Source organism: Miscanthus floridulus, chromosome 9 (assembly GCF_019320115.1).
Source record: "Miscanthus floridulus cultivar M001 chromosome 9, ASM1932011v1, whole genome shotgun sequence".
Lineage (NCBI taxonomy): Eukaryota > Viridiplantae > Streptophyta > Magnoliopsida > Poales > Poaceae > Miscanthus > Miscanthus floridulus.
Genome location: NC_089588.1, coordinates 46,992,287 through 47,019,962, shown reverse-complemented (window position 1 = coordinate 47,019,962; position 27,676 = coordinate 46,992,287). Strand labels below are relative to the sequence as shown.

General features: G+C 44.2%; 2 protein-coding genes and 1 pseudogene across 5 annotated transcripts; all 3 read left to right on the top strand.

Moving 5' to 3' along the window:
• Nucleotides 1-1,750: 1,750 nt before the first annotated feature.
• LOC136483690 (cysteine-rich receptor-like protein kinase 43) lies at nucleotides 1,751-4,396 on the top strand. Of its 4 annotated transcripts, none has more exons than XM_066480828.1 (7): nucleotides 1,751-1,845; nucleotides 2,107-2,268; nucleotides 2,350-2,611; nucleotides 2,807-3,044; nucleotides 3,138-3,294; nucleotides 3,390-3,581; nucleotides 4,148-4,396. In XM_066480828.1, the coding sequence occupies exons 2-7, from the start codon at nucleotides 2,140-2,142 to the stop codon at nucleotides 4,169-4,171; spliced, it is 1,002 nt and encodes a 333-aa protein (XP_066336925.1). In that variant the 5' UTR covers nucleotides 1,751-1,845; nucleotides 2,107-2,139; the 3' UTR covers nucleotides 4,172-4,396. The 4 variants fall into 4 exon arrangements, with proteins under 4 accessions (XP_066336925.1, XP_066336927.1, XP_066336926.1 ...); XM_066480830.1 differs by having other exon boundaries at nucleotides 1,757-1,845; nucleotides 2,104-2,268; XM_066480832.1 differs by having other exon boundaries at nucleotides 1,760-1,845; nucleotides 2,101-2,268.
• A 10,645-nt stretch (nucleotides 4,397-15,041) lies between these two features.
• LOC136479818 (putative cysteine-rich receptor-like protein kinase 39) lies at nucleotides 15,042-18,024 on the top strand (annotated as a pseudogene).
• A 6,377-nt stretch (nucleotides 18,025-24,401) lies between these two features.
• On the top strand, nucleotides 24,402-26,069 carry LOC136479816 (disease resistance protein PIK6-NP-like). The gene has a single exon (XM_066477555.1). It carries the CDS (start codon nucleotides 24,402-24,404, stop codon nucleotides 26,067-26,069), a length of 1,668 nt encoding a protein of 555 aa, XP_066333652.1.
• The last annotated feature ends 1,607 nt before the right edge of the window (nucleotides 26,070-27,676 follow it).

Here is a 27,676-nt window from a genome sequence, read left to right as displayed (position 1 = left end):
TTGTTGGGGAAGAAGATGAAAACACCTAAACTCACTCACGTGATTTCGAGCAATTGTGTTCATGTCTTCACATTCAAGGCATGACACGATATACCTTGAAATGGAAGCTACTCCCTTTGTTCCAAATTATAAGTCGCTTTGACTTTTTTGGTACATCCATTTTGCTATGCATCTAGATATAATAATATGTCTAGATACATAGCAAAATGGATAAACCAAAAAAGTCAAAGCGACTTATAATTTGAAACAGAGGGAGTATTCTCGTTCTCTTTGACGGGTGCTCAATATGCAGACAATTAACTCGATGCAGCTGAGTGGTCAGATTTTTTTTGTGTACAATTAGCTCCAAGAAAAAACAGATCTCACCCCCACCCTAAACACTCGTGGGCCTTATGTGAAAAGCAATGCCGTTTAACCCTTTCTAACCAACCAAGCAATTGCTTCAGAAATTTATAGTAGCAAGACAATAACCGTGAAAACGGCCAAAGAAGGACCAAACAACTTACAAAAATCTGCAGGAAACGATTTTAGTTTTAATTTCAGAACCTAACAACTAAAAAGTTGGATTTGTGAACCCAGATTTACATAAGAGTTTACGTCCCTAACAACTAAAAAGTTCACAATGTATTTCTAGACAGATCTTGTGGTATTACCTTCACCATGTATTAGTCAAGCTCTCCACCAAGTTTCACTATTTTTGAGTTGATTTGAGTCAGTTTTGAATTTTTTGAGAAAGTTCACTTCAGCCTGTTGATATCGAACCGGTCCGGTTTGGTGGTCCGGTATTTTCGACTTGTGATTTTTTAGGAGATTTTTTGGGGAGTGCTTCCTTATGCTGCTATTAACCTCTGGTTTAAATTTCATAATTTTTGGAGACTGTTTGATTGTGTTTACATTTTTTCTCCAAAAGTTACGCATGTTGTATAGTCGTACCAGACAGGTTCTATATGCATACCAGACCGGTCCGATTTGCACTGTGTTCTTGAATTTTTCTCTTAATCTTTTTGTGTTGTTTCTGCATCTTTCTAGCTCCATCCCTAGGGTTGGTAGGAGTGGTCCTTCTACTAGACCTTATTGAAAGCTAGAGGAGAGGAGTGGGTGTGTCGATTTGGGACATAGGCCGAGTTCTTTCTTTAAGAAGAATTTTTAGTGACTCTCATTCACCCCTTCTCTGCTCGCTATTTCAGGTCCTTCAACTATGCATTAGCCTAATGAATTCATTATTAATAATAATTGAAAAGGTGTTTTGTTAATAGAAAGTTCAAGAATTTATTGTTCTCTAGAAATCTATACGTTCTGCTCCCCCACAACGGGTGCCACCCTCCCGGGAAACAACCTCCTTTACCAAATGGACGTCCACTGAAACAAAGTTTTCAGGCAACTATAGGTTGTACAAGCCGAAACTGGCCTCACAAAAAAGTTATGTCAGTTCATTTTGATTACGAGGAAGGTCGTGTGACCCAGTGAGCAAGTGAAAAATGTCTGTCTCAGTAGACGTCAGTTTATGGATATGTTCACTGGGGCGTTCAGTATGTGTACATAGCAATGGAAGGTTCATGGAAGGTACTACCAACCCTGCGTCACAAAAGCGCGTGACGATAATACTCTCATATTGTCATTGACTGACTCATTGGGCATCTTAGGCTTTGGTCAAGTCAACTTGTCTTTGTTACACGGTTGGTCCCAAGCTTCTCTCTGCTTTCTTTTATATTTATACTCCTATAAGTTGCAGCAATAATCGAGGCATCCATCTCAGAACTCCAACGACCTTCGGACCTTCGGTTAGTGCTCCTTCAAGTGTTGTTCCCTGCAGCAAGCAAGTATCCTTCAAGTGTTTTTCTCCAGGTTAGTGCTCCTAAGAATCTGGTTGTTTGTAAAACAGTTTTGCTTACTAAAATCATGCTTGTGCGAATTCGGTGTTGCGCCTGTGATTTAATCTGTTTATGTGCATCCAGTTCAGTCCCTCTTTTCACCTTGTGAGTCTAAAAGAAAAGAATCATGGTTGCTTTCAAATGATTTCAGAAGAATACATGTATACATAGGTGTGGTTGAGGAGATTTTCTTTCTTCTTTGGGTGTTTTATTTATAAGACTTGATTAGTAGCAGGTCCTATCCATATAGCCACCTCAATTATCAGAAATGGCGAGCCAGCAGAGTCTTGCGAGTACATTACCAACAAACCTACCGGCGACCTTTATGAAGGAAATTACCAATGATTTCTCTGCTAAGCGAGTAATTGGTCATTCTGTTTTTGGAACAGTTTATGAGGTATACAATTGGACCCTAGAATTAAAACATGAAATTCTGCATCACAAATCCTTGTACTAGTGATCCATGGTGACAAAACAGGGAGCTCTGGCGGATGGGCGCATGATTGCTGTGAAAAAGCTCGTTGAAAACACGCTAGCGGCACCTGGCAAAGCATTTGATACTGAGGTTACAAATCTTATGGCGATTAAGCACGAAAACATAGTACAGCTGGTTGGATACTGCCATGAAGCGCAGAAGAAAGTGATTCAGCATAATGGAAGATATGTAATTGTAGAAATAACCGAAAGCTGTCTATGCTACGAATATCTACCCAACAGAAGTCTCGACGGTCACATTTATGGTACGTAATGAACTATCCAACATGCTTGGCTTTCTTTCTCTACTATTGCTTCTTGAGAGAGATATACAATTGTCAAAAGAGCTATTATTTTCAATATTCATTTATTGCTACTACTGTAAGAAATACACACTTTTCAGAATACTATCTTAGGTACTTACAATTCATTAGTACTTTCTTTACTTTGTACTTCTTCAGGTGAGAATAGTTCAATTAACTGGGACACACGGTTCGAAATAATTAAGGGGATCTGCCAGGGTCTAGATTTCCTTCATAGTCATAAAGAATTGGATGGCTCCCTAGTTCACATGAATCTTGTGCCTAACTCTATATGGTTGGATGATAACTGGGTGCCAAAGCTTGCCGATTTTGGTCTCTCGAGACTCTTTGGACAAGAGCAGACCCGGATGTATACAGTCAATGTTAAGGGACAAAAGTAAGTCGAAACAAACTGTGATATATGATTTTCCTTCAAATTAAATAAAGTAATTGACATGTAAATATTTGATTCTTCGATAAACTCTTGCAGTGGGTACATGGCTCCGGAATATCTATATAGAGGCGAAATCTCCACCATGTCAGACATATATAGTTTGGGCATGATTATTATCGAGATCACGATTCGAGAGAAGAACTGTGCAGTCTCTGACCCTCAAGACAAAGCTGCAAGGAAATTTGTGGACATTGTAACACAGCTTTACTTGGCTGAAGCATCTTGTTTAGGATCTTTCCATTCATTCAGTTAATATACTATCGCTAAGGATTAAATCCAATTATGTAGGTACATCAAAACTGGAGGACAGATGAGCAAATAATATACAAGTACCCATCACTAGATTCAAATGGCCTCCAGCAAGTAAAAGCTTGCATTGAAATTGGGCTAAAGTGTGTGGAGGCTGATCGGAGAAAGAGGCCTTCCATAGTGGATATTGTTGATAGGCTCAATGGGAAACGTGTACCAATTTTTGACCAGGTATGAACACTTAGGCATCGTCATGCCGATGATCTTTGTTCAGATATCTAATTTCGTTATGTTCCGTTTTCGATATTCAAGAAGAATTTCTTTGTTTTTATAGTTGCAGAGGTTGTCAACTAAAACAAACTGAATTTCTTTGGTCGCACTAAGCATTTGTAAGACACACGTTAAATTCAATGTCTAAATGCTTTCAGCTCTTTTTTCCGAGCGCAATGACATTCCTTCTTTACGGTCCAAACTATATTGGCCCTGTTCGCTTCACTGAAAAGCTATGGCTGAAAGTATTGTTCGCTGATTTGTTGTGAGAGAAAAACACTGTTCCTTCGCTGAAACGGTATGGCTCATAAGACAAGCGAACAGGGCCATTCTTTCAAAACCGAAGATCTCATTGATTTTTTTTTAAAAAAAAAATGAAGGTCCCACCGCAATTGAACTATCAGAATTTATTTTGAACTTGCTGCCATCAATTAAGGACGGTTTTTACTAAAATAGCCTAATATCGCCAGAACTATATAGTTTATGCTATCTTTGTGGGTGCTAACACATCCTATATGACCTTTCAGGACTCCCCTTTCCAGCATGCGTGAAACATGGTCTTTCCATGGAGAAATAGGTGCCCAAGAAGAAGTAAAACCTGCTCTGGCATCCATATATGACATCAATTTTCCTTGAAACTAAGATCCTTTCCGAATCTATCTTTTTGGGAATAAAGTAACTGCCTCTCCAGTTATCTTTCCTTCTGTTCGAGTTGAGACAATGTTGAAGTACTGTTGTCTTTAAAGATCCCATCTTAAAATAAATTTGCGTTGCTATGCTTCACGAAAAAAAAGGTCTGGACAGTGTATCATAACCTTTTCATCTGGTACCGTGGTGGACTCACAAAAACGTTTGCAAAATTACAAAATTTAGATAACTTTTTAGATAAAGGAAAACACAATCCGTCCTTTACTCCACTTGTGTTTTCTTGTGCTAATGTTCTAAAGATTTTGGCCCCGTTCACTTCGCTGAAAAAACAAACCGAAACACTGTTTTAGCTGATTTGTCGTGAGACAAAAACACTGTTCCGACTGAAAAAAACTGAAAAATACGGATTATAAGACAAGCGAACAGGGCCTTTGTTGTGTTAAACATCTGAATTTGATAATGTAATCTTGATGAAGCGTTGCCCAAGCCTTCCTCCATTGCCATCATCTTTCTTGTGGATTCCCCCTTGTCAAGAACAGAACATATGCAAAATCATAGCTCTGATGAAGATATTATTAAATTACCTTTCCAACGAGTTGGGTCATTCACCCAAATTGGATACCGGATGAGGGAGTCTTCCCCGTTTGCCGTTTTACTCCGGCGCTGCTTAATGTCAAGAACCTGTTTCAGCACCAACAGTGCTCAAGGGTTTGGCCATAACCGCTCATAGGAACCTGCAAATTAAGTTGTCTTTCCTTTCGTTGGAAATAAGACTTGATGGTGATTCTGAATGTCCAAAACATTTCGATTGTGTTTTTTGGAGGACCGGCAAAAACGTGGCAATAACAGTTGTTAGAAAACAACGCTTAGTAGATGGTGACAATCTTAAATGTGTAGCCGTCGCGGCATCATGTTGTGCAGAAGAGTTTCATGGGAAATGAATCTCTTCTGCACTCTTTCCAACATATGGGAGTGTTGGAAACTAGAACATGAAACTCCCACTGAGAGTGGCCTTAGGCCCTCTACAGTGTATAGCTTAAGTAGTGCCAAAAGAAGAGAGAGAAAATATGAGCACCGCTCTATACACTGCAGCAGCCGATGCCAGTGCCTGAAATTTCTAAAGCGGATCAAGTAGTTGCTCCGCTGCCTACTTCTGCCTTGTGAATGAAATAATCAAAGCTGGATGCTTTTGCCTAGTACTCTATACATCAGATGGATTGATGTAGTATTTTATATGGATGTTTTTTCATTTACGGGACCAAGAGCGATGCTAGCACACTGTGGCTTGATGATGCCAGTTCTGATGAGCCTACGTGTATCGAAAAAAAAATTCAGGCACTACTAGTACGCTGTGGAGAGCCTTAGGCTTCACAAGCATCACATTGCTGCACCGGCGTGTAGCTTGGCAGAAACGATGCATATTTTTCATCGTGCTTCACTTTGCCTTGTGGACCGAATCAACCGAAATATATGCTTATAACTCCTTTAGTGTGAACAAACTAGCTGTGCCAAAACATTAGTCTCAAAAAATTATTTATACAACGGCGTACCTTGCTCATGGCAATGACAATTCAACTATTGCAAGGTACTCCATCCGTCCCAAAAGACCTGTTCTAGGAACGAGTGTGGACAAGTCCAAACTTTTTCATAAAACAAAGGTCAACGGTCTTTTTGATGGATGGAGGTGTGTAACGAGCACATGCCGTCACTAAAAAAATAGTCACCTCCTGCTTCAGTACAGTACGAAAAGACAAGCATATGCCTTCGCTAAAAAAGAGAGAGAGAGAGAGACAAACATGTGCATAAAAATAATTGGAGATAAATGGGTGCGCCTGTGCGGCATGAACTGGTGTTGCCCGGCGCGAGAAGCGTGCCGTGCGGCACAGTGCAGCACATGAATCCACGCTGCCCCTCTTATTTTTTATTTTTTCAATCAAAATAACTAAAAGCAACTAAAAGATTGTACAATGGAAATATTATCCAAAGGATTTTTCTTATTATGTTTATTCAGATTTTTTATATTTTCAAATTTCAAATAGCCAAAAACAAAAACTAAAAACCAAAGCAAAAGCATAACTGAGCGGGCTAAAAACCGGAAAGGAAAGCAGAGTAGGAGGCGGCGGCGTGTGTTGCACCGCACAGTGCAGAACCACCAAGCAATGCCTTCATTTTTTTACTTTAGCTTTTTATTGACATATTTTTTAATATTTTTTAAGAAACATAAAGACAAAAAAAAACGTAAAATGATAAGCAAAACACGAAACCTAATTATCATATCTTTATTAAAACAATACATATGAAAAACACACAAAAAAACAAGAACTAGCAAAGCAAAGAAAGTGTGACTATCCACAACTAATCCACTAGTCATACTAGTATATTTACCCGTGCTAACGTTAGAGGCCATATTAAGTCCAAAGTTAGTTAGTTCTATAAAATTTGAGGTACTTCATTAAGATTCAACCAAAAACACATTTCTGTAGGTCCAATGTCGCAGAACCGACCAATTTATAAGAATACAAGTATAATGGCAATCCGCAAGCGGTCGCACTGTCATACTTGAACCCATATAAACCCGGTAGTCCGTCGAGTACCACGACGGGTCTCGATAAACGATTTACAACAACCAAGATCGTACAGGATTCAACATACATGCCACATGTTACATAAAGTTCATAGATACTTTTCATCATCAGAGTACGAATAAAAGTTATTACAAACCGAGTTTGATAAATAAAGCGGAAGCAAATAAGTTTGAAGATAAAGTTTCCAACATAGTTTGATACAGTGCCAGACCAGATCACGGTCCACAAAAGCAAAGATAGGAATTACTAAAGAAGCCTGCCCAAGGCTTACTCCTCATCCACAGCGGGATAGAAGCAACTCTTGCAATAACCATGGTACACAGTGCCATCTGCAACAATGGGAAAATAAACCCTGAGTACGAGAAGGTACTCAGCTAGACTTACCCGTCATGAACCAGAAATAAAATGACTCCAAGGATCATGCAAGGCTGTATAAGTGGACGTAACTTGACAACATTTTGCGTAAAAGGCAATTTACCCATTGTACAATTATGATTCCTTTATCAAGTTAATTATAACTATCCATTTCTAGATTAGCAACTATCCTGTGCCAAACATATGGTATATCATTTAGAAGCATGCAATAGTAACCATAGCAGGTATTGTAATTTCATATTCATCTGAACCATCATGTTTCATAATCTAGTTGCTACGATGTTGGGACTAGCCAAGTTTCTCACTATCCGGGAGAGACGGCGATTCGAATCGATTTCAACCAGCTGGGAATTTATTCCTAACACAAACCCAGATCTACCAGCCATGATAGTCTTAGGTCATCTTTGGTACAACTCAGATACACATTTCGTGGGTCCATACCGCGCCGCACAATCTGGAACACCAGATGCCAGGATGCTCAGGCCAAGCCTGCCCTTGGGCTCAGTCTGATCGTTCCCCGGAAGGAGCGCACAACAGAACGGTTCCCGGCCTGAGTTGAATTACTCGGCTTCGCGGTCGGAACGAGTTATCCGGCCAGCTAAGTGAGAGGCATGCGTTCAATCTTATCAGAAGCGCCAACAACGGTACGGTCCTTAATCGACACAGACGGGGATAAGTCCACACCCAAGACCTCCATGTCTTGTTGCTTCTCTATCGACTTCCCGTCCGGTCTCAATTTACTTTTACCTCATGGTTCTGTTCCACGATAGCAGATATAGCCAACCGTGCTCCGGTATCCACCTATATCTCGCAGGTGACAGGGCATCACCCGACTTCTACTAGTCTAAGCATGGCTAAGCATACATATTCGATCCTGGACCTATACCGGTTAAAGGTGTAATATCTGGACAAGGAAGGTACATGCATCAAGTGGTTTCATTCAACTCTTATAACCTAATGCATCAATCATAAATACGTTAGTAAACATTTGTAAATTACTGGGAGACTTATAATGCTCCGGGGCTTGCCTCACAGAAAGAAAGTAGGGCGATGGTCAGGACACTCCGGAAGTTCTTCAGGGTTCTGCTCCACGCCTTCGGGAGCTGCGGCTTGCGGATCCTCCTGTGGGTTCCCTTCTTCTGCTTCTTCGAATTCCAACAACGTGATCTCTTCCTCCGATCCTAGATGCATGAGTATGGTATAAGTATTACGAATGCATATATGTTAACAAGTGCATCACGTTGATTGAGTAGGTGCATATCTCTTCTCGATTATTACTTAACTACTTCTATAATGCATCGACTATGCCACAAACAGTAGCTACTTGTTTCATTCATAACTGGAGTTCTACAAATCCAAAAATAGTGATCCTGGATTTTCTGGAAAGCTTATCAAATTCTCTACCACTTTGTTATTAACCATTTTTACAGTACATATCAGTTTCTACATGCAACTCATCAAACTCTAGAATCAGTCCGGAAACTATTTAATATGCAATATAAAGTAATAATACTTCTACTTCATGTAATCATTCAAAATTTGACAACATATAATCTACCAACAGTTTAAGCATACTAATTACATTTAAGATAATATAATGGTGGAGCCCAAACTATTTATTTAATTGCCTTTATTATTTTATTTAGATATCTAGGTTAAATAATAAACATATATCAGATGTACTTCATAAATTCCCAAAAATTTACAGTGGCTTACTAATGATATCAAAGGACTACTATAAAAATTTCATGTCATTTTACTAAGTAGAACATTCTGTACAAAAATGATAAGGCAGCAAGGCTTGAAATAGCATAAATAGAAAATCCTATTGAAAAGTGTCAAGCAACAGATTTCCTATTTTTCTTAACATCCATATGGTACTAGGATTACCTCCAACAAATTTCATGAATTTTGGACTCATAAATAATTTATAAAAATTCATGCAAGGATTGACTAGCCGTAAAAGAAAAATCTATAACTATAAATCTAACCATGCACTGGTCCTCAAATTTTTACCAAAGCTCATATATGCTAATACTAGCTTACCACAAAAATTTCAAAATTTTTGGAGCACAGGAACTCTAGATATAAAATAAACAAATTTAAATGCATTCAAAAGCACATTTCAAATCCCTAATTAAATCTCCAGAAATTTCTACTGTTGAAGCTAAGAACATATTTTTCCTAAATACTACACTTTCTAAGGAACACAACCATATTTATTTCACAAATTTAGGAGCTACCAAACTGAAGATATGAAAATAACAAAACACACTTGAATCTGGAATTTTTGAACTATCCTTAAAACCTAGAGTCGCTGACAGCAAGGACCCACGCGTCGGTTGGACCCACCGGTCAGCGAGACCAAAATAGAGCCGGCGGCGCAGAGCAAGCTCGCGTGGCCACAGCTCATCGACGACGAATCCGCCGATGGTGACGTCATCATGGTATGACCTACGTGACCTGGCGAACCTACTGAGCCACTTGGTCGGACCTATTGCCGACCCTAGAGCTGACGGCGGGGCTGGACCACGGCGGCTGCGCTGTGGGCGAAGGAGGAGCGAGAAAGCGAAACTGAGGGCGCGAACGGCTCGGGCAAATGCTGGCGGGGTTAAGGCCGCGCCCAGGCGCGTCGTGGCCTGACCGGACAGAGCAATGGCGACGCGCGGCCATCGCCGCGGACACGCGGCGCGCAAGCTCTGCCGGTGGTCAGCCACCGAAGCCAACGTGCCAGATTTGATTCAGTTCGTCAGAAACGCGATGGCCGCCTGACAGAGCGAGTTGACGATGATTTATCTGCTAAACCAAAGCTCCAACGTGCAAACGATCTACACGACTTGTGTAGTCCTATATACCAGCTGCAACTTTGGTTCAAGGCACTTGTTCTAATTCGCAATAGAAACAGAGAAAAATCGTGCTCAAGGTTGGCCTGTCAGGCTGTCAGGGTTCCTGACTTAGCAAAATTCATTAAGTGTTGAAAGCTAGATTTTGCTGGTTTTTGTGGGACCCATTCAAGCATGTTAGAAGCTAAATCAGTCCATGACCCAAAAATAAAAGTTGTTCCTTATGTCAAACACTACAACTTTGCTTTAGTGAACTCCTCCATGCAAGGTCTCTAACACCTAGTTCCAAGTTGGTCAAACATGTCACTTTTAAAAGAGGAAACACATCAAAGCATGGCTTAATGACCAAACTAGCCCTAGCACTAAATACCAAAGTTGTTTCTAATGATATCCTAAGCATGTTTAAGCAATTTGCAAGGCCATCCAAGCATTTCATGTAGTAGTCACTCATAGAGCTATTGAAAGTAATCACATGAAATATGCCTTAAAGACTTGACCATGAAAAAATGACATTCATGATCCATGTTCCATTTGTGAACCTAAGCATTGCCAAATATTTTTGGTGACTCAAATCTACCAAGTACATGTTTACATTCATGATCAGTTGCATAAGTACAAAGAAACATGCAATAACAAGCAACGTTGCATATGTTTCAATTCAATGTTTCAATTGTAAATGCTTGTTTATGAATGCTTGATGATCATGCTCATGTTATGCAAGTCAAGTTATGCAAGGCTAACACCCGAGGTGTTACATCCAAAAAATTAAAGTGATGCACGTTCAAAAAGCATAGAGGATATATTTTTTGTCGCAAAACTTAGAATTCAATCTCATTTACAAAATTAATATAAAATGACAAAAATCACTAAATTATTATTCTCATATTTTTAAAAAATTGACCGCACACCGCGCCCCCATCTCGCTCGTTTGAAAATCATAACTTCAATTTTTTTGCAACAACAATCTCTCTGTTAGTATGTTGACTAAGTCAACACGGTGACAAAGGTGCCTTGAAACTAAAAAAGTTTCCAAAAAATTAAAACTTTGGTCGAATTCATGGTCCACTTAAATTCAACAAGCAACCCCTTCTTATATGATTCATTAATTTCCTAAAACAAAACCCTAACTCTTCCTCGGCGCGCACGCTCCCTCCCGCTCTCCTGGCGCTGCTCCGCCTTGAAACCGAAGGCCAGGAGCAGCTCTGCGACTAACAAAACTGGTTTTGTATTACTGATTTTAGAAGATCACTGATTTGAAAGGAAATGATAATAAAGTCGCTTAAAAGGGAAAACTCGACCTGGGCTCAAATCAGCTCATCGCGGGGTCTCGGCCCAGGCCGGAAACGAGGAACAAAAGTAAGTTTTGAATCAGGAACCCCAAGCTCTCTCTAAATCTATTTAGGCCCTTTCACCAAAACTTTGTCTCTAGCATATTCACAACTGGACCCTTCTCTTCACTCCTTTTTCTTTCCCCAGTCCTCTTTCTTCTGTTACCATGGACGGAGCAGAGCAGGCTCACACCAGCGGCCGAACTGGAAGAGGTGCCCGCGCGTGCGATGGGATTGCCGCGGCACGCCCTGGAGTGGCCGGCGGCGGCAGACGGCAACGGTGGCGGCCCGTCGTTCTCCACGCTCCCGTGACAGAGGAGAACTGGAAGAGGTGCCGGGTGTGCGCAAGCTCGTGTGGAACAAGATGGTGTGCTAGGGCGGGGCCAAGGAGGAAGGGAGAGGGAGGCTCACCGGCTTGTCCGTGTCGGCGGACGGCGGCATGCGATGGCAGTACACGGGCTTCCGACGAGGCAAGGTTCGACAAGCGTGCGCAAGAGGAGGGAGACGCGCGGACGCTTTGGCGTGGGTCCGGCGCGGCCTCGCGGGCCACGGTGAGGGCGCATCCCGGGCGCACGCACGCTCTCTCCTAGCAGCGTTGATGTTTAGTTTTTTCGTAGAAAAAAGGGCGCTGGCCACTGGGGGTGTGGGATTCGATCCCCGGTCCCAGAGGGCTTGCGGAAGCGGAGGGCGTGCGGGAGGTGGTGTGCGTTGAAGGATGGGCGGGGATATGCAAATAACATTGGCCATCAAATCGAGTTAAAGCATGTGAGAAAGAATTATGTTGAAATTTTGGTTGTAATTTTATTGGTGTATAATGGTTAGCCCTCTCAACAGTGGACGCATTGTTTGATGTATCTAAAATAGTTTGCTCTCCAGCAATGGCGACAGAAAAAAGCTTCTGGTGGTATCAGTTATGCAACATACTTATACAAGCATACAATGATATTGTTCACACCAGTTTTCCAAGGTTTGTATGTATGCAAGGAACTAGTTAAAAGAACAGTGCAGGTAGCACCAGAGAGAGAACTCAATGGCTCCAAAACGAGGCCGTGTCAGCCAACGCCAAGTCAAGCGAAACCCAATGATTGCTTTCTAGGTCTTACGGTGTACTGAGATTGTAATCTAATCCAAAGCACAATTCTCGGTATATCTCAGTAATATTAAAACTAACTAATATTTTTATTAGTCATTAGTCACAGGGACAGGGACATAAAAGTGCTGTACAACTTCACCTTGTACTATATTCGTCACAAGTACGGATAATATCGGATATCCATCATGCATTAGTCTCAGTACAGGTCAGTTTATGGATATCTTCCCTGGGGGGATTTCAGATATGTTGTGCACATAGCAGTGGAAGGTTCATGGTACGTACTACCAACCCCGCATCACAAAAGCGCGTGACGATATCCTCTCATATTGCCATTGACTGACTCGTTGGGCATCTGAGGCTTCGGTCAAGTCAACTGCCTTTGTACACGGTTGGTGCCTGCTTCTGTCTGCTTTCTTTATACTCCTACATTACAGCAATAATGGAGGCATCATCTCAGAACCTCAGCCTCCTTCGGTTAGTATTCACTCAGCCGGCTTATACGGCTTGTTTTTTTTTTTCCAGTTGTTACAGTGTTTTCCTTTCACAAAAAATTAGTGTAAACAATGAAAATCAGCATGAACAGTGTATCCTTCGAGCGTTCTTCTCCAGGTTAGAGCTCCTAAGAGTTCGGTTACTTGAATTCAATGTTGCTTGCGCCTGTGATTTATGCTGTTTACAGGGGCGAATCTAGGATAAGGGGATGTTTGGTTGCTTCTCATAAACTTTAGTCGCTGTCGGATGTTTAGACACATGTATAGAGTATTAAATATAGACTAATTACGAAACTAATTGCACAGTTTGCGAATAATTTACGAGACGAATATTTTAAGCCTAATTAGTCCATGATTTGACAATGTGGTGCTACAGTAAACATGTGCTAATGACATGTTAATTAGGCTTAATAAATTCGTCTCGTGGAGTACCGACGGATTCTGTAATTTGTTTTTTTATTAGTATCCGAACACCCCATGCGATACCATCACGTGACACTTCCTAAATTTTAGTCACCGGATCCAAACACCCCCTAAATTGTCACCAAGGTCGCCCAGGACTTAGGGCGTCTTTGGATGGCGTCCAACTCCTGCCGCATGTCGTCGCACCCCAAGTGCGGCACCCCGCAAGTGCCAAACACCCGCGGCACACTTCGCTAGAGGTTTGGCGGCTCCCACACCGGCCAGTTCAATCTCGGCGCCCGATATTGCCAACTGTGTGGCAGATGTCGTCCGCCGCACTTGCGGCGTGGCCATATTTGCGGCGTGTACGATTGCGGCGCAGGCCAAACGCGCCCTTAGAGCTATGATATCATCATTTGGAATTGCATCAAGAAATTCTTCTTCAACGAAGCAAATGATACGATCATTCAATGTGCTTTGATTGCCTATAATTATCAGTTGCTAGGGTTAATTTCCTTTTCAAAAAATGATCCAATGTGCTTTGATTGCCAATCAAATTATTCGATCAACAAAATTTAACATACAATTAGATATTGAATGCACAATTAGCTATACTATGTTTGCTGGCAAGATGATCAGATGAATGTTCCACGTACTCTCTAGTTTCCACTTTGTTGGAACACAAGCAGATTGCCTTTTGCTTAAAAAGATAAAATACCATAAGTTGCAGGCATCTCACAATTGTAGATTGGGGAACAAACAATCAGCATGTTCGCTTGTTGGTTTCAGTCATGGCTTATCAGTCATGATACAGTGTTTTTCTCTTATAACAAACCAGCACCGGCCAGTCATGGCTTATCAGTCATGATACAGTGTTTTTCTCTCATAACAAACCAGCACCGGCCAGACTTTTTAGCTCAGAAATCGACCAGCGAACAGGCTGAATAATTTTAAGATAAGATTTGAGATTTTAGGTTACCTCGTAGAATGCAGGCAGGGGTATTCTGTACTTGAGCAGGATCGAGTAAAGTCATCAACAGAGAGTAGCGGCGGTGTGGCCGTTCGCCCGTCTGTCGTCGCCGTCGAGCGGCGGCCGTGATCACGGAACGACAGTGAGAACACCAACACACCGACGCGGAAGTTTGGAAGGTTGGACTGAGGGAGAAGAATCGTCGAATTCTGCGGCAAGCTACCGGCACTGATTGCGACCATCCTCTTCTCCCTTGGGCTCTTGGCTCTTGGCTCTTGCGTAGGCCTGCCAATGTTTCACAAACTGGGCTGCCTATTAAATTTAGCTGTGTTGGGCTGTCGTTGGAGCTGGCCACCGGGGTCCATGTATTTTTCTACTGGGGTCATGGCTGGTGAAAAAATACGTGTACAAAGCATTCGTAGCAAACCGTCGGGGTCAGGCGACCCCGACGAGTCCTTGTTGATTCGCCCCTGGCTGTTTATGTACATTCAGTTCAGTCCCCCTTTTCAGCTTGTGATCTGAATCTAAAAGAAAAGAAGCTTGGTTGCTTTAATTAGAATGGTTTTAGAAGAATAAATCTGCGGTTTATGAGCAAATCTTCTTCTTTTTTTTTGCATCTTTGGGTGTGTTTTAGAAGCCTTGATTTGTAGAAGGTCCTAACTGTATAGCTACTTCAATTATCAGAAATGGCGGGCCAACAGACTCCAACGAGTACATTACCATTACCAACAACGAACCAACCGGCAACCTTTATGAAAGAGATTACCCGTGATTTCTCTGCTAACCAAGAAGTTGGCCGTTCTGTTTTTGGAACAGTTTATAAGGTATACGATTGGACCCTGGAACTAGCTAAAACATGACATTCTACAGCACATGCGCCATGTTCACTTGATCGTATCAGCCATGTTTATCATCTATGATATATTGTTTTTCTCTCACAACAAAACAGCATCAGCTGGCTTATAAGCCATAGAAACGATCAAGAGAACAGGCTGTAATCCATGGTGAGTTCGTTGGTGACTAAACAGGGGGTTCTACTGGATGGGGGCGTGCGTGAAGAGGCTTGCTGAAGACGCGCCAGTGGCACCTGGCACTACATTTGATAACGAGGTTGCAAATCTTATGGCGCTTAAGCACGACAATATTATGCAGCTGGTTGGATTCTGCCATGAAGCGCAGAAGAAAGTGATTCAGCATAGTGGAAGATATGTAATTGTAGACAGGATCGAAAGCTGTCTATGCTACGAATATCTAGCTAACGGAAGTCTCGACGATCACATTTATGGTATGTAATATGAACTACTGTTCCTACTAGTCTTAGACCTTGTTTAAATCTAAGGTGTAAAGTTTTTGGGTGTCACGTCGGATGTCACAGGGGTGTCATATGGGGTGTTCGGATACTAATAAAAAAAACAAATTACATCAGTAATCCGCGAGATAAATTTATTAAGCCTAATTAATCCGGCATTAGCACATGTATTACTGTAGCACCATGTTATCAAATCATGGACTAATTAGGCTTAAAAGATTCGTCTCGCAAATTAGTCGCAAACTGTGTAATTAGTTATTTTTTTAGTCTATATTTAATACTCTATACATGTGTTCAAACATTCGATAAGATAGGAAGTAAACTTTAGGGAAAGGAACTAAACAAAGCCTTCAAAGAACTGCTACTATTATTTTCAATATTCATTCATTTTTTGAGGACAATGGCAGGTGCTCTTTCTTTTCATTTCAGTAGGGGATTAAATAATGTAGATTAGAAGTTAAGGTCATCGGACCCAACAAGGGAGGAAAACAGAAAAAGAAAGGATGAAAAAGATAGAAATCAAGCCGCGCCTGTTAGGTGTCTAGCATCGGCATCGCCTGCCTGAGCACAGCCACTTCCTGCCTTATTACAGCCACTAGCTGCATCTCCGTTAGTGCTCTGTTGTCGTATACTCGTCGGCATCTTTCCTTCCAAATGTTCCACGTGGTATATGTGATGATTTGGTTTCTATGTTTCGGGTTAGCTGTTGGCATTCCGCCCAATAGATCAGACCACCATAGTTTCAGATTGTTAACCGATTGCCTTGGTTGAATGTTCATTGCTACTGCTGTAAGCAAATACACACTTTTGGAGAATAAATACTATCTTAGAATACATACAGTTCATTAGTACTTTCTTTACTTTGTACTTCTTCAGCAGACAATAGTTCAATTGACTGGGACACATGATTCAGAATAATTAAGGGGATCTGCCAGGGTCTACGTTTCCTTCATAAGGAGTTGGACGGCCCCCTTATTCACATGAATCTTGTGCCTAACTCTATATGGTTGGATGATAAATACGTGCCGAAGATTGTTGATTTCGGTCTCTCGAGACTCTTTGGACAAGAGCAGACCCGGATGTACACAGTCAATGTTAAGGGGCATAAGTAAGTCGAAACAAACTGTGGAATATGTTTTCTCTTCAAATTAATTATATGAAGTAAAGGACATTTGGTTCTTTGATAAACACTTGCAGTGGATACATGGCTCCGGAATATTTATACAGAGGTGAAATCTCCACCATGTCAGACATATATAGCTTAGGCATGATTATTATCGAGATCACGACTAGAGAGGAACTGTGCAGTCTCTGACGCGCTGCAAGGAAATTTGTCGACAATGTAGGTGTTTGGTTGCCCCTCCTAAATTTTAGTCGTTGTCTCATCGAATGTTTGGACACATGCATAGAGTATTAAATATAGACTAATTACGAAACTAATTGCATAGTTTGCGACTAATTTACGAGATGAATCTTTTAAGCCTAATTAGTCCATGATTTGACAATGGTTTGCTACAGTACCATGTGCTAATGACGGATTAATTAGGCTTAAAAAATTCATCTCGTGGAGTACTGACGGATTATGTAATTTGTTTTTTTATTAGTATCCAAACACCCCATGTAATATTCTCCCGACACACCTACTAAATTTTAGTAGCTAGATCCAAACACTCCCTAAGAGAGAGCTGCAAGGAAATTTTCTAGGCTTGCTGGGAAGACGACTTTAGGCCCCTGGCTGTCGCCCCACCTAGCCAAAAGGACAGGAAGTGCAGAAATTTCATGTTGACCCTAGCTGCAGAGATCCTAGAAGACTGAAGACTACCTAACATTGATACATATTGTAGCCCTTGAGGATATTAGGCTTCTAATGTTGGGTTAATCTAGCTTGTGCACATGTCTGCTGAGTCAGCTGGTGAAGCCATGTCAGCAGAGAGTGGGAAAAGCAGGATTCCAATCTAGCAGAAACTGGCGTGCGCGGTGAGCGCGCCCACGACGTCGCGGTGCTGCAGCAGTTGCATTGAGCGTGTCTTGTATCCACGTTTTAGCAGTTTTTTCTATGTGTGAGTGTGCTGTGTGATGGCTTGGGTATAAAGCCAGGGTATAGCACTAGATAGCAGTTGCTGAGTCTATTGTAATCGTGTACTGAACATTGTGGTGTTCAAAGTGAAAAGGGGCACTGTCATCCCTGTCGACAGTTGCCGTTCGTCATTCCTCTGGTCTTGTTCTTGCATCATATGCTTGATCTCTTGATTTGTTAGGTTAGCCACTGTAATCTCTGTGTGATTGAGGTCTTGGAATCGACATTTGGTATCAGAGCCGACGATCACACAGTTCCATATACTCAGTTTGATCCAAGATGAACGAGAGCTCTCGGAGCGGCGGCGGGGGAACCAGCGGCTCAGGACATGGGGGGAGGGTGGTGTACCCGCTTCTCACGGCGACCAACTATGTGAGTTGGAGCATCTGGGTGCAGGCCATCATGGAAGATCAAGGAGTATGGGAGGTTGTTGAACCGGAGGAGGCGGAGTCGTCAACGGCGCGGATAGCGGCGGAGAAGGAGAAAGCAACCGCCAAGGACAAGAAGGCGAAGGCGCATCTCCTGCAGTGTCTGCCCGATGATCTACTCATGCAAGTGGCGAAGAAGAAGACAGGAAAGGAGATTTGGGACTGCCTGAAGGTGAGGTTTGTAGGCGCGGATGGAGTTCATGATGCGCGTCTGCAGACTCTGAAGGCCGAGTTCGATGCACTGAAGATGAGGGAGGATGAATCCATCGATGAGTATGCTAGGAAACTGACATCCATGTCGGTGAGATACAGCAACTTTGGGGGAACTTTGGACGATTCAGCCATGGTCAAGAAACTGTTCGATACGGTACCGGACAAGTTCATCAGTGTGGTGGCTGTTATCGAATAGTTTTATGATCTGAAGACTTTGCTTTTTGAGGAGGCGATTGGGAGGTTGAAGGCGTATGAGGAGAGAGTTCAGCGGGGAGCTGGAGGATCAGGCACCAAAACTGACAGCAGTGGTCAACTACTGCTCACCCAAGCCGAGTGGGAAGCAAAGCAGAAGAGATCTGGAGGTGAAGTCTCGGGAAGAGGGAGATCACCAGAAGGGGGAGCATGTGGTCGAGGTCAAGGCTGGGGGAGAGGCCGTGGCCGTGGTGGGCGTGGGGAAGCGCCAGGCCGCGACGGTGCTGTCAAGAAGAACAAGGAGCACATTCAGTGTTTCAATTGTAAGGAGTATGGACACTACGCTAATCGGTGTCCGAAGGAGAAGAAGGGCGAGGAAGCTCATCACGCGAGGGTGAACGACGTGGAGCCGGCGTTGATGCTCATGGTTGCAGAGTTGCAAAAGCCGATCGAGCAAGTGCCAGTTCAGGCTCAAGTTTCAGAGAAGCGGGAAACTGTGAATTTGAATGAACATCGTGTGTTCCCGGAGCTACACCTCACTGGTGGTGGTACCAGCACTGGTAATCTCTGGTATTTAGATAATGGTGCTAGTAATCATATGACTGGTGACTTGAACAAATTTAAGGAGTTAGATCATGGTGTAGTAGGGAGAGTCAGATTTGGGGATGGATCAGCAGTAGAGATCATGGGGAAGGGTTTAGTACTTTTTCAGTGCAAATCCAGTAGTGATCAGTGGCTGCTTCGTGATGTTTATTACATTCCTAAACTGAAAAGTAACTTGGTGAGTCTAGGTCAGCTCACTGAGATTGGCTACAAGGTGACACTAGATGAGGATTGTCTAGAAGTTTTAGACAAGATGTCAGGGAGATTGTTAATGAAAGTTCAGAGATCTGTCAATAGAATGTACAAAATACATCTAAAGTTAGCTGAACCTGTTTGCTTGATGGGGAGCTTGGAAGAGCCAGCATGGTTGTGGCATGCTAGGTTGGGTCATGTCAACTTCAGGGCAATGAGGTTGTTAGTTGAGAAGGGGATGGCTGCAGGTGTACCTATGACAACACATCCAGAACAGTTGTGTCATGGTTGTTTGGCAGGGAAGCAGTCAAGAAGACCTTTTCCAAATGCAACAAGTTTCAGAGCAAGCAAACCTTTGGAGCTGGTGTATGTGGATTTATGTGGGCCCATCACTCCAGCAACACCAGCAGGAAACAAATATTTCATGCTTCTAGTGGATGACTACAGTAGATGGATGAATGTGTTTATGTTGAGGAGCAAAGATCAGGCTTGTGATGCTTTTGTTAAATACAAGTCTAAAACTAAAAACCAGATAGGACACAAGGTCAAAATTCTCAGGTCTGACAGAGGTGGAGAATTTCTATCAAGCATCTTTTCAAGTATATGTGAAGAAGCTGGCATCAAGAGATAGTTGACAGCACCTTATTCACCTCAACAGAATGGTGTGGTGGTAAGGAGAAATAGAACAGTTATGGAAATGTCAAGGTCAATGCTGAAATGCATGAAAATTCTAGGGAGATTCTGGGGAGAAGCTGTCAGGCATGCTATCTACTTGTTGAACAGACTACCATCTAAGCCTATGGGGGAGCAAACCCCTTTTGAAGCATGGAATTGGAAAAAACCTCACCTTGGTCATTTGAAGGTGTTTGGGTGTCTGTCACATGTGAAACAGACATCACCACATCCAAAGAAGCTTGATGATAGGAGTCACAAGATGGTTTATTTTGGAGTGGAAGAGGGAAGCAAAGCTCATAGATTGTATGACCCAGTTCAGAAGAGAATTGTCATTAGCAGAGATGTGGTGTTTGAAGAAGCAGTAGAGTGGAAGTGGTGTGATAACTCATCTGAAACTTTGATGGAATTTCAAGTAGAGGATGAGGTTTTGGTGAATCAAGGTAATTGGGAGACAGTTATAGTTGATGATGAAAACACAGTACCACAATCTATGCCAGGGGAGCCTAGTCTGCAAATAACTCAGGAATGGCAGTGTGCCAGATGAGCTACAGGACATTGATTTAGGTGTTGGTGAAAATGCAGACAACACATTACTGCAGAATTTAGGTTCACATGCTAGTGGAAATCAGTCAGAGTCTGAGGTGGGTTATGATGATCTGTCTGATGAGGAACCACAGTATTTCAAGAGTTTGAATGAGATCTATCAGAACACAGAAGAAGTTGAGTTGGAAGATTCAGAGGAAATTGATGCTTTGTTAGCAGAATCTGATGAACCAACATCATACTGTGAAGTAGCAGAAAAACCAGATTGGGTGGAGGCAATGAATAGTGAGATAAGGTCTATTGAGAAGAATCAGACCTGGAAGCTAGTAAGATTGCCTGCTTGTCAGAGAGCAATAGGTCTCAAGTGGGTATTCAAATTGAAAAGAAATGCAGAAGGGGAAATTGTCAAGCACAAAGCCAGACTAGTGGCAAAAGGCTATGTGCAAAAGCATGGTGTGGACTATGAAGAAGTCTTTGCCCCAGTTGCCAGAATTGACACAGTCAAGTTGATCATTGCACTGGCAGCAAATAGAGGATGGAAGATACACCATCGGGATGTAAAAACAGCCTTTCTGAATGGTGAGTTGGAAGAACAGGTGTTTGTTACTCAACTTGAAGGGTATGTTGTTAAGGGCAAAGAACAGTATGCACTGAAGCTATCCAATGCACTGTATGGGCTCAAACAGGCACCCAGAGCATGGAACATCAGACTGGACAAAAGTCTGAGGAAGTTGGGTTTTGTGAAATGTGCAAGTGAGCAAGCAGTGTACAAGAGAGGTGCTGGGAAAGCCACTCTTATCTTGGGAGTTTATGTAGATGATTTGCTGATCACTGGGAGTGAAACACAGGAGATTGAGAAGTTTAAGAATCAAATGAAGAATGAGTTTGAGATGAGTGATCTTGGCCTGCTGTTCTACTACCTAGGAATAGAAGTGGAACGGCATGAAGACTTCATCACACTCAAGCAATAAGGATATGCCAAGAAAGTGCTAGCCAAGTTTGGCATGGAGGATTGTAATCCAACAAAGATTCCTATGAATCCAGGTGACAAGTTGCATGAAGACAAAGGTGGTCAGAAAGTTGATGCAACTGAGTACAGGAGTGTTGTTGGTTGCCTGAGATACCTATTGCACTCAAGACCAGATCTTGCTTTTTCAGTGGGAATAGCAAGTAGATTTATGGAGAAGCCAACAGTTATGCATCTGAAGGCAGTAAAGCAGATAATCAGATACATACAGGGCAGTCTCAATTATGGTCTAATGTATACTATTGGAAGTGATCCAGAAGTACTGAAGGGTTTTTCAGATAGTGATCTGGCATCTGACTTAGTAGGAAGGAGAAGCACAACTGGGATGCCATTTTATCTCAATGAGTGTTTGATAACCTGGTGTTCACAGAAGCAAAAGACAGTAGCATTGTCCTCTTGTGAAGCAGAGTTCATGGCAGCTACTGTGGCAGCAATGCAGGCTTTGTGGCTCAGAAGCTTACTGTCAAAGATCACCTCAACCAAGCCGAGAGTTGTGACTTTGTATGTTGACAACACTTCAGCCATTGCTCTGATGAAAAATCCAGTCGTTCTGGAGGGGACCTGCAGGACAGGCGAACGTGAGGGGGCGGAGAAGCTGACGGCAAGCCCGTCGTTCTGGAGCGCGTCGCTCGATGGAGGAGCCGGTTCGTTGTATGACGGGGCAGCAGGTGGTGGCCGTGTCTCTGACGAGTCATCCATATACTCATGAATTGCACGCACCTTAGGAGGACTTGCTGATGGATGGCGATTGTTGCTGACGCTGCCTCCGAGGTCCGGCGACTTGCAGCGCAGGCGTGGCGGCGGGGATTCCGAGCGCGCCGTTCTGGGGCGCGGCTCCGAGCGCGCCTGCCTGTGGTGTCCTTTCCCTGCTCCGGCCACGCATGGGAGGACGGCGAGGGGCCTCAGCTGGACGAACAGCCCTCGTCGGGCGGACAGGGTCGGTGTCCGTGACGAGCCGGCGAGGAGTCTCCGATACAGGAAGTTCCAGGAGAAGTTCCGAGCTGTTGGCGTCCACGGGCTCGCTCGAGGCAGACGAGTGGCCGCCTAGGTCCCCTTGCGCCAGGTGGTGGTCCCCCGCAGCGTCGGCGCGATGCAGAGGGCGTCGACGGCCTCCGTGCTCGGGGCTTCGGTGCCGGCGGCTGCCACGCCTGGATTCGGAACGCTCGCGTTCCTGCTCCTTGGGCGCCCGCGACAGGCTCCGGAGTAGGCTCTAGCTCCAGGTGTCGCCTCGATGCTCGCGGCGCCCACTGCGATCGTCGTCGTCACGGCGGTTGCTGCTGCGGACCTCGGAGGGTGGTGGGTCGAGGCGGTCGCGCGGCACCCTTTCTCCATCGACGACGCCATAGCACCATGTGTAGTCACGGGGAGGGGCGCGTCCATGTGTGCCCGGTGGGTCCTCCACCAGGTCAAGGTGCACCAGTACCTGAAGGTGAGGCCGCAGCGCCCACGAGCAGGCGGACCATTGTGGAATTCAGCTTTCCTGCATGACAAGGTGAACCAGGTTACCTTCGGGATGTCCGACGGGTTGTGAGTCCACGCCCAGAGGCAGAGCTCCCTGGTGTCCTCGCTGTCCAGAGATGCCTGCTCGACGTAATGGAGGTCGCAGGCTCTTGCGATGGCTCTTTTGGCAATGCTCTCGTTCCAAGGCTGCAAAGGGATGCCCTCCAAGCATAGCCGGACGTGGTACTTGAGGTCGCTGATGTCGCCGTGCATGGCCAGTTGCCAAGGTCGGGTGTGGATGTCGAGGTTGCCGTAGGGGAACCTTCCCTGACCCGCAGCTTCGTCGCGTTGGTGGCGGTGCTTGAAGTCGCAGAAGAAGTCCTCGGGGAAGTGCTTGACGACGGTGACGTCCTCCGGGCGGACTGCAAACCGGTGGCAGATGGCTTTCTTGATTACCTCCGGTTCCACCTTGGGCCGGTCCTTCCCCAGCCAGGCCACTATGCCGTGCATGGAGCGACGGTTGAGCTCGTGGTCCATGTCTTTGGTGGAGAAGGCCACCGCTGCAGTGTCCTGGGGGCGGTCGGCGGGGTCCCCAGGCCTTGCCATCGCGGTCCTTCAGGAGGGGGGGGGGGGGGGGGGGGGGGGGGGGGGGGGGGGGGGGGGGGGGGGGGGGGGGGGGGGGGGGGGTTGGGGGGGCGAAGCTGGAGCCCTGGAGGAGGGGCTTGCTGCTTGGTTGAAGAAGCTCTGTCTCTGCACACTCTGCTTTTATGCTCCCAGCGGCCACAGCTGAGGCACCGCACAGGGTCCCTACACTCTGCAGCGGCATGGCCATGGGAGAGGCAACGGAAGCATTTACCTCTCATGCGTCTCAGGAGCTCTTCGTTGTGGAGAGAGCGCGTTGAGAAGCGTAACGGTTGGGAAGCCATTCTCCATTCATGTAACACTAGTATTGCATGTTGAACACTTCATATTTTTCAATTTGAAGTAACGTCCAACTCTAATGTTATTGCTATTTTGACATGTAGGTAGCAGGGAGTCCATATTCGCTTTCAGATGGTATTGAAAATGACTTGGTGCTCCAGCAACTTATTTCAAAGTGTGGTGGACTTCCAAAAATAATAGTTTCTATCGCTGACTATTTGGTCCCTATATTCAACTGGATAGAAAGAGCCAAAATTTTGAATGGCCAATTTATAAATAACATGGAGACAAGGCATGAGTTTGCTTGTTTACAGGATATGTTTCGCTGGATACATTCATACTTTCGTTCTTGCCCAGATTTCTTGAAGCCTTGTATCTTTTATCAGTCAATCTTAGTCAGAGATCATTCGGCGGCGACGTTTGGTGATGAGGTGGGTTGCAGAGGGTTACTCGAAGGACAAGGACAGTGATAGCGCAGATGAGAATGGAGAGGAGCTCTTCGCAAAGATCACTGAGCTGAGCATGATCCAACCACCAGAGCGGGCAATCGTCACAAACATGAGATTAGTTTGGTGCCAAGTCAGTGCTTTTTTCCATGAGTATATCATCTCAAGACCAAAAGAAGAGAATGTTACCTTTGCACTTGAGGTCTTTGCACTGAAGGGATGTTGCTGCCAGACTACTGGGCGTTCAGGACGGCACCTTGTCATAGAGAAAAGCTGGGAGCGAGACAGGATTGTGTTTGAGAGCATTGACTTGTCTCGTCTTCGTTCCCTCACAGTGTTTGGTGATTGGTCACCATTCTTCATTTCTCAAAGTATGAAAGTGCTTCGGGTGCTTGATCTGGAGAATGCATCAGGTGTCACCGATAAAGACCTCCATAAGATGCTTAAGCTTCTGCGTCGCCTCAAGTTCCTTTCACTCAGAGGATGCAGTATGATCAGGAATCTGCCAGGTTCAGTGAGTAAGCTAAGGCAGCTCCAAATTCTTGATGTCAGATACACCTCCATAGTCGCATTGCCAGCGTCCATCACCAAGCTAAAGAAGCTTCAATATATCCGTGCAGGCACTACCACCCCACTAGAGAATCGCAAATGTCTTCAACTGGTTGGTGTTCAGATGGCATCAGGGGTGGGAAAACTGACTCTGTTGCACACACTTGGATTTGTCAGTATCAGTGCTGCCAAAGGGAAAGTCATCCTAGAAGAGCTCAAGAATCTTACTCAATTACGCAAGATTGGAGTTGCTGGAGCGAGCAAGAATAACAGTAAGGAGTTATGTTCTGCCGTCTCAGATCACTCTCATTTACAATCCTTGTCTGTGTGGCTTGACAAGGGTAATCAAGGTTGTTTGGATTGCATGCCCACTGATATCACTGGAGAAACTTCAAGGCCACCAAAGAAACTTCAGAGCCTTAAGCTGTATGGACCTTTACAAAAATTGCCTATGTGGATCAGACACCTTTGTAATCTTAAAAAGTTAAATTTAGAGGTGGACGTATTATCTAAAGATGACATAGGAGTCCTTGGGAATCTACAGGAACTATGTATTCTATGCCTTCGTGTGAACACACCTCAAGATGCACCTGCAGTTGAGTCACCAGCCAGTGATCCTCAAGCTGAAAGGGCAGTGACCCAACTGCAGGGAACAAACTACAGAGGAGACTCGTCCCCTCAAGAGGAAGCAGTTCCTCTAGGTATGTTCAACTTCTGTGTCATGACCGATGGGGTGGAGGACCGCTGTTATAAAAAGATACAGGTCCTGGAGATTGCTAGCAGATCCATGTTACATTTAAGCATTGGAAAAGAAGCAATGGAAAATCTCGAGGTACTGAAGGCTGGCTGCTGTAGTACTGGATCGCTGCCGCAGTTTGGATCGCTAAATCATCTTAAGAAACTGAAGGAAGTTCAGGTTATTGGCTCCCTTAATGACGAACAGAAGAGGGGTTTGAAGAACCACTTTGAAGGGCATCCAAGCAAACCTGCTTTGACGACGAGGGAAGTCAATCTATCGGCCCAGGCATCAATTGCAGGAAATGACGAGACATGTTCATTTCCCTTCACCCCTACATCTCCTTCCTGTCCGGCAATATAACCATCATGCCCACGAATACAGAAAGATCTACCTCCTTTTCCTGTCATGTTTTATGCTTGCTCAAAATGCTGCTTGTGTTTCTATGCTTGCTATTTGTAATAGAACAGATGATCTGGATGTGTTGGCAACCTATGTAAATAAGCAGATACATTTTATATTTTTTAAAAGATTCCCAGAGTTCTTGTAAAATTTGTAAAAAAAACACCTATCCCAAATGGCCATCTACTGAAACTAAGTTTTCTGGCAACTAGGATGTATAGAAGGAATGTTCTGTCTAACAAACAGAGGGATCTTGTCGAAACTGGCCTGAGAATACAGTTATGGCAGTCTTCATTTTGATTACATAGCAAGTGAGAAAGCTGAGCTAGCTCAGGTTTAAGTCCTCGTCGAGGCAAATTTGGGTGTCTATTTTCTTCTTACTAATACAAAATGCCACCTAGTTCCTTCTAGGTTGGTCCACTTTTTATTACATGGCAAGTGGAAATGTCTGAGCCAGTACACGTCAGTGTTTTTTGTGTACATAGCAATGGAAGGTTCATGCCACGTACTATGCCATGCGTCACCAAAGCGTGTGGCAATAAACTCTCATATTTGTCATTAGGCATCTTAGGCTTGGGTCAAGTCAGCGCAGCTTGTCTTTGTTCATGCGGTTGCTTCTTTGCAGCAATAATGGAGGCATCCATCTCAGAACCTCAGCCCCCTTCGATCGGTTTCAAGTGTTGTTCCCTTCAAGTGTTTTTCTCCAGGTCAGTGCTCATAAGAATCAGGTTATTTGTAAAACAGTTTTGCTTACTACAATCATGCTAGTGCGAATTCGGTGTTGCACCTGTGGTTTATGCTGTATATGTATACTCAGTTCAATTCGACGTTGTTATATGTATGTGTGGTTGAGCAAATTTTCTTGCTCCTTCGGATGTTACTTGATTTGTAGCAGGTCCTATCCATATTTGCTAGTTCAGAAATGGCAAACCAACAGAGCGAGCTGAGTCCTGCGAGTACACTACCTACAATCCTGCCGGCAACGTTTATGAATGAAATCACCAGTGATTTCTCTCCTGAACGAGAAGTTGGTTGTTCTGTTTTTGGTGTTAGATTTATAGTTCTTAGGTATGTTCATCGGATCGGGATTCTTAGCACAGTAATAGATCAATCGGATTTCACAGAGAGAGATTGAGAGATAGGTGATAAGTAGCAAACCGTCAAACGCCGTAGTTGTTGAAGCTCCGGCCGGGGTTTCGTTGACGGACGCCATCTGCGCGCCGGCAGCGACGGTCGGTGGAGAGTGAGTCGGCGCTGTGGCGTCCTTGGCGGCGATGTGAACGTCGGGTGGCGTTGCCGGCGTCGGTGGCACTTCCCGTCGCTGGCAGCGCCCCTACTTTCGATCGGGTCTAGGGTTTAGGATGTCGGTGGGGTGACTGGCGGCGCGGTGAACCTCGTGTCGCGAGCCCCGGCCCCCACCTTCCTTTATAGCGCTGTGCGACGGGGGCCCACCAACCATGTAGGGTTGGGCGCCCCCGATCAGGGCGCGAGGACAAGGCCCAGTTAGGCCGTTGGGTCTAACTGGTGGGAGATCAATACTAACATTCTCCCCCTTGATCTCTCATCTA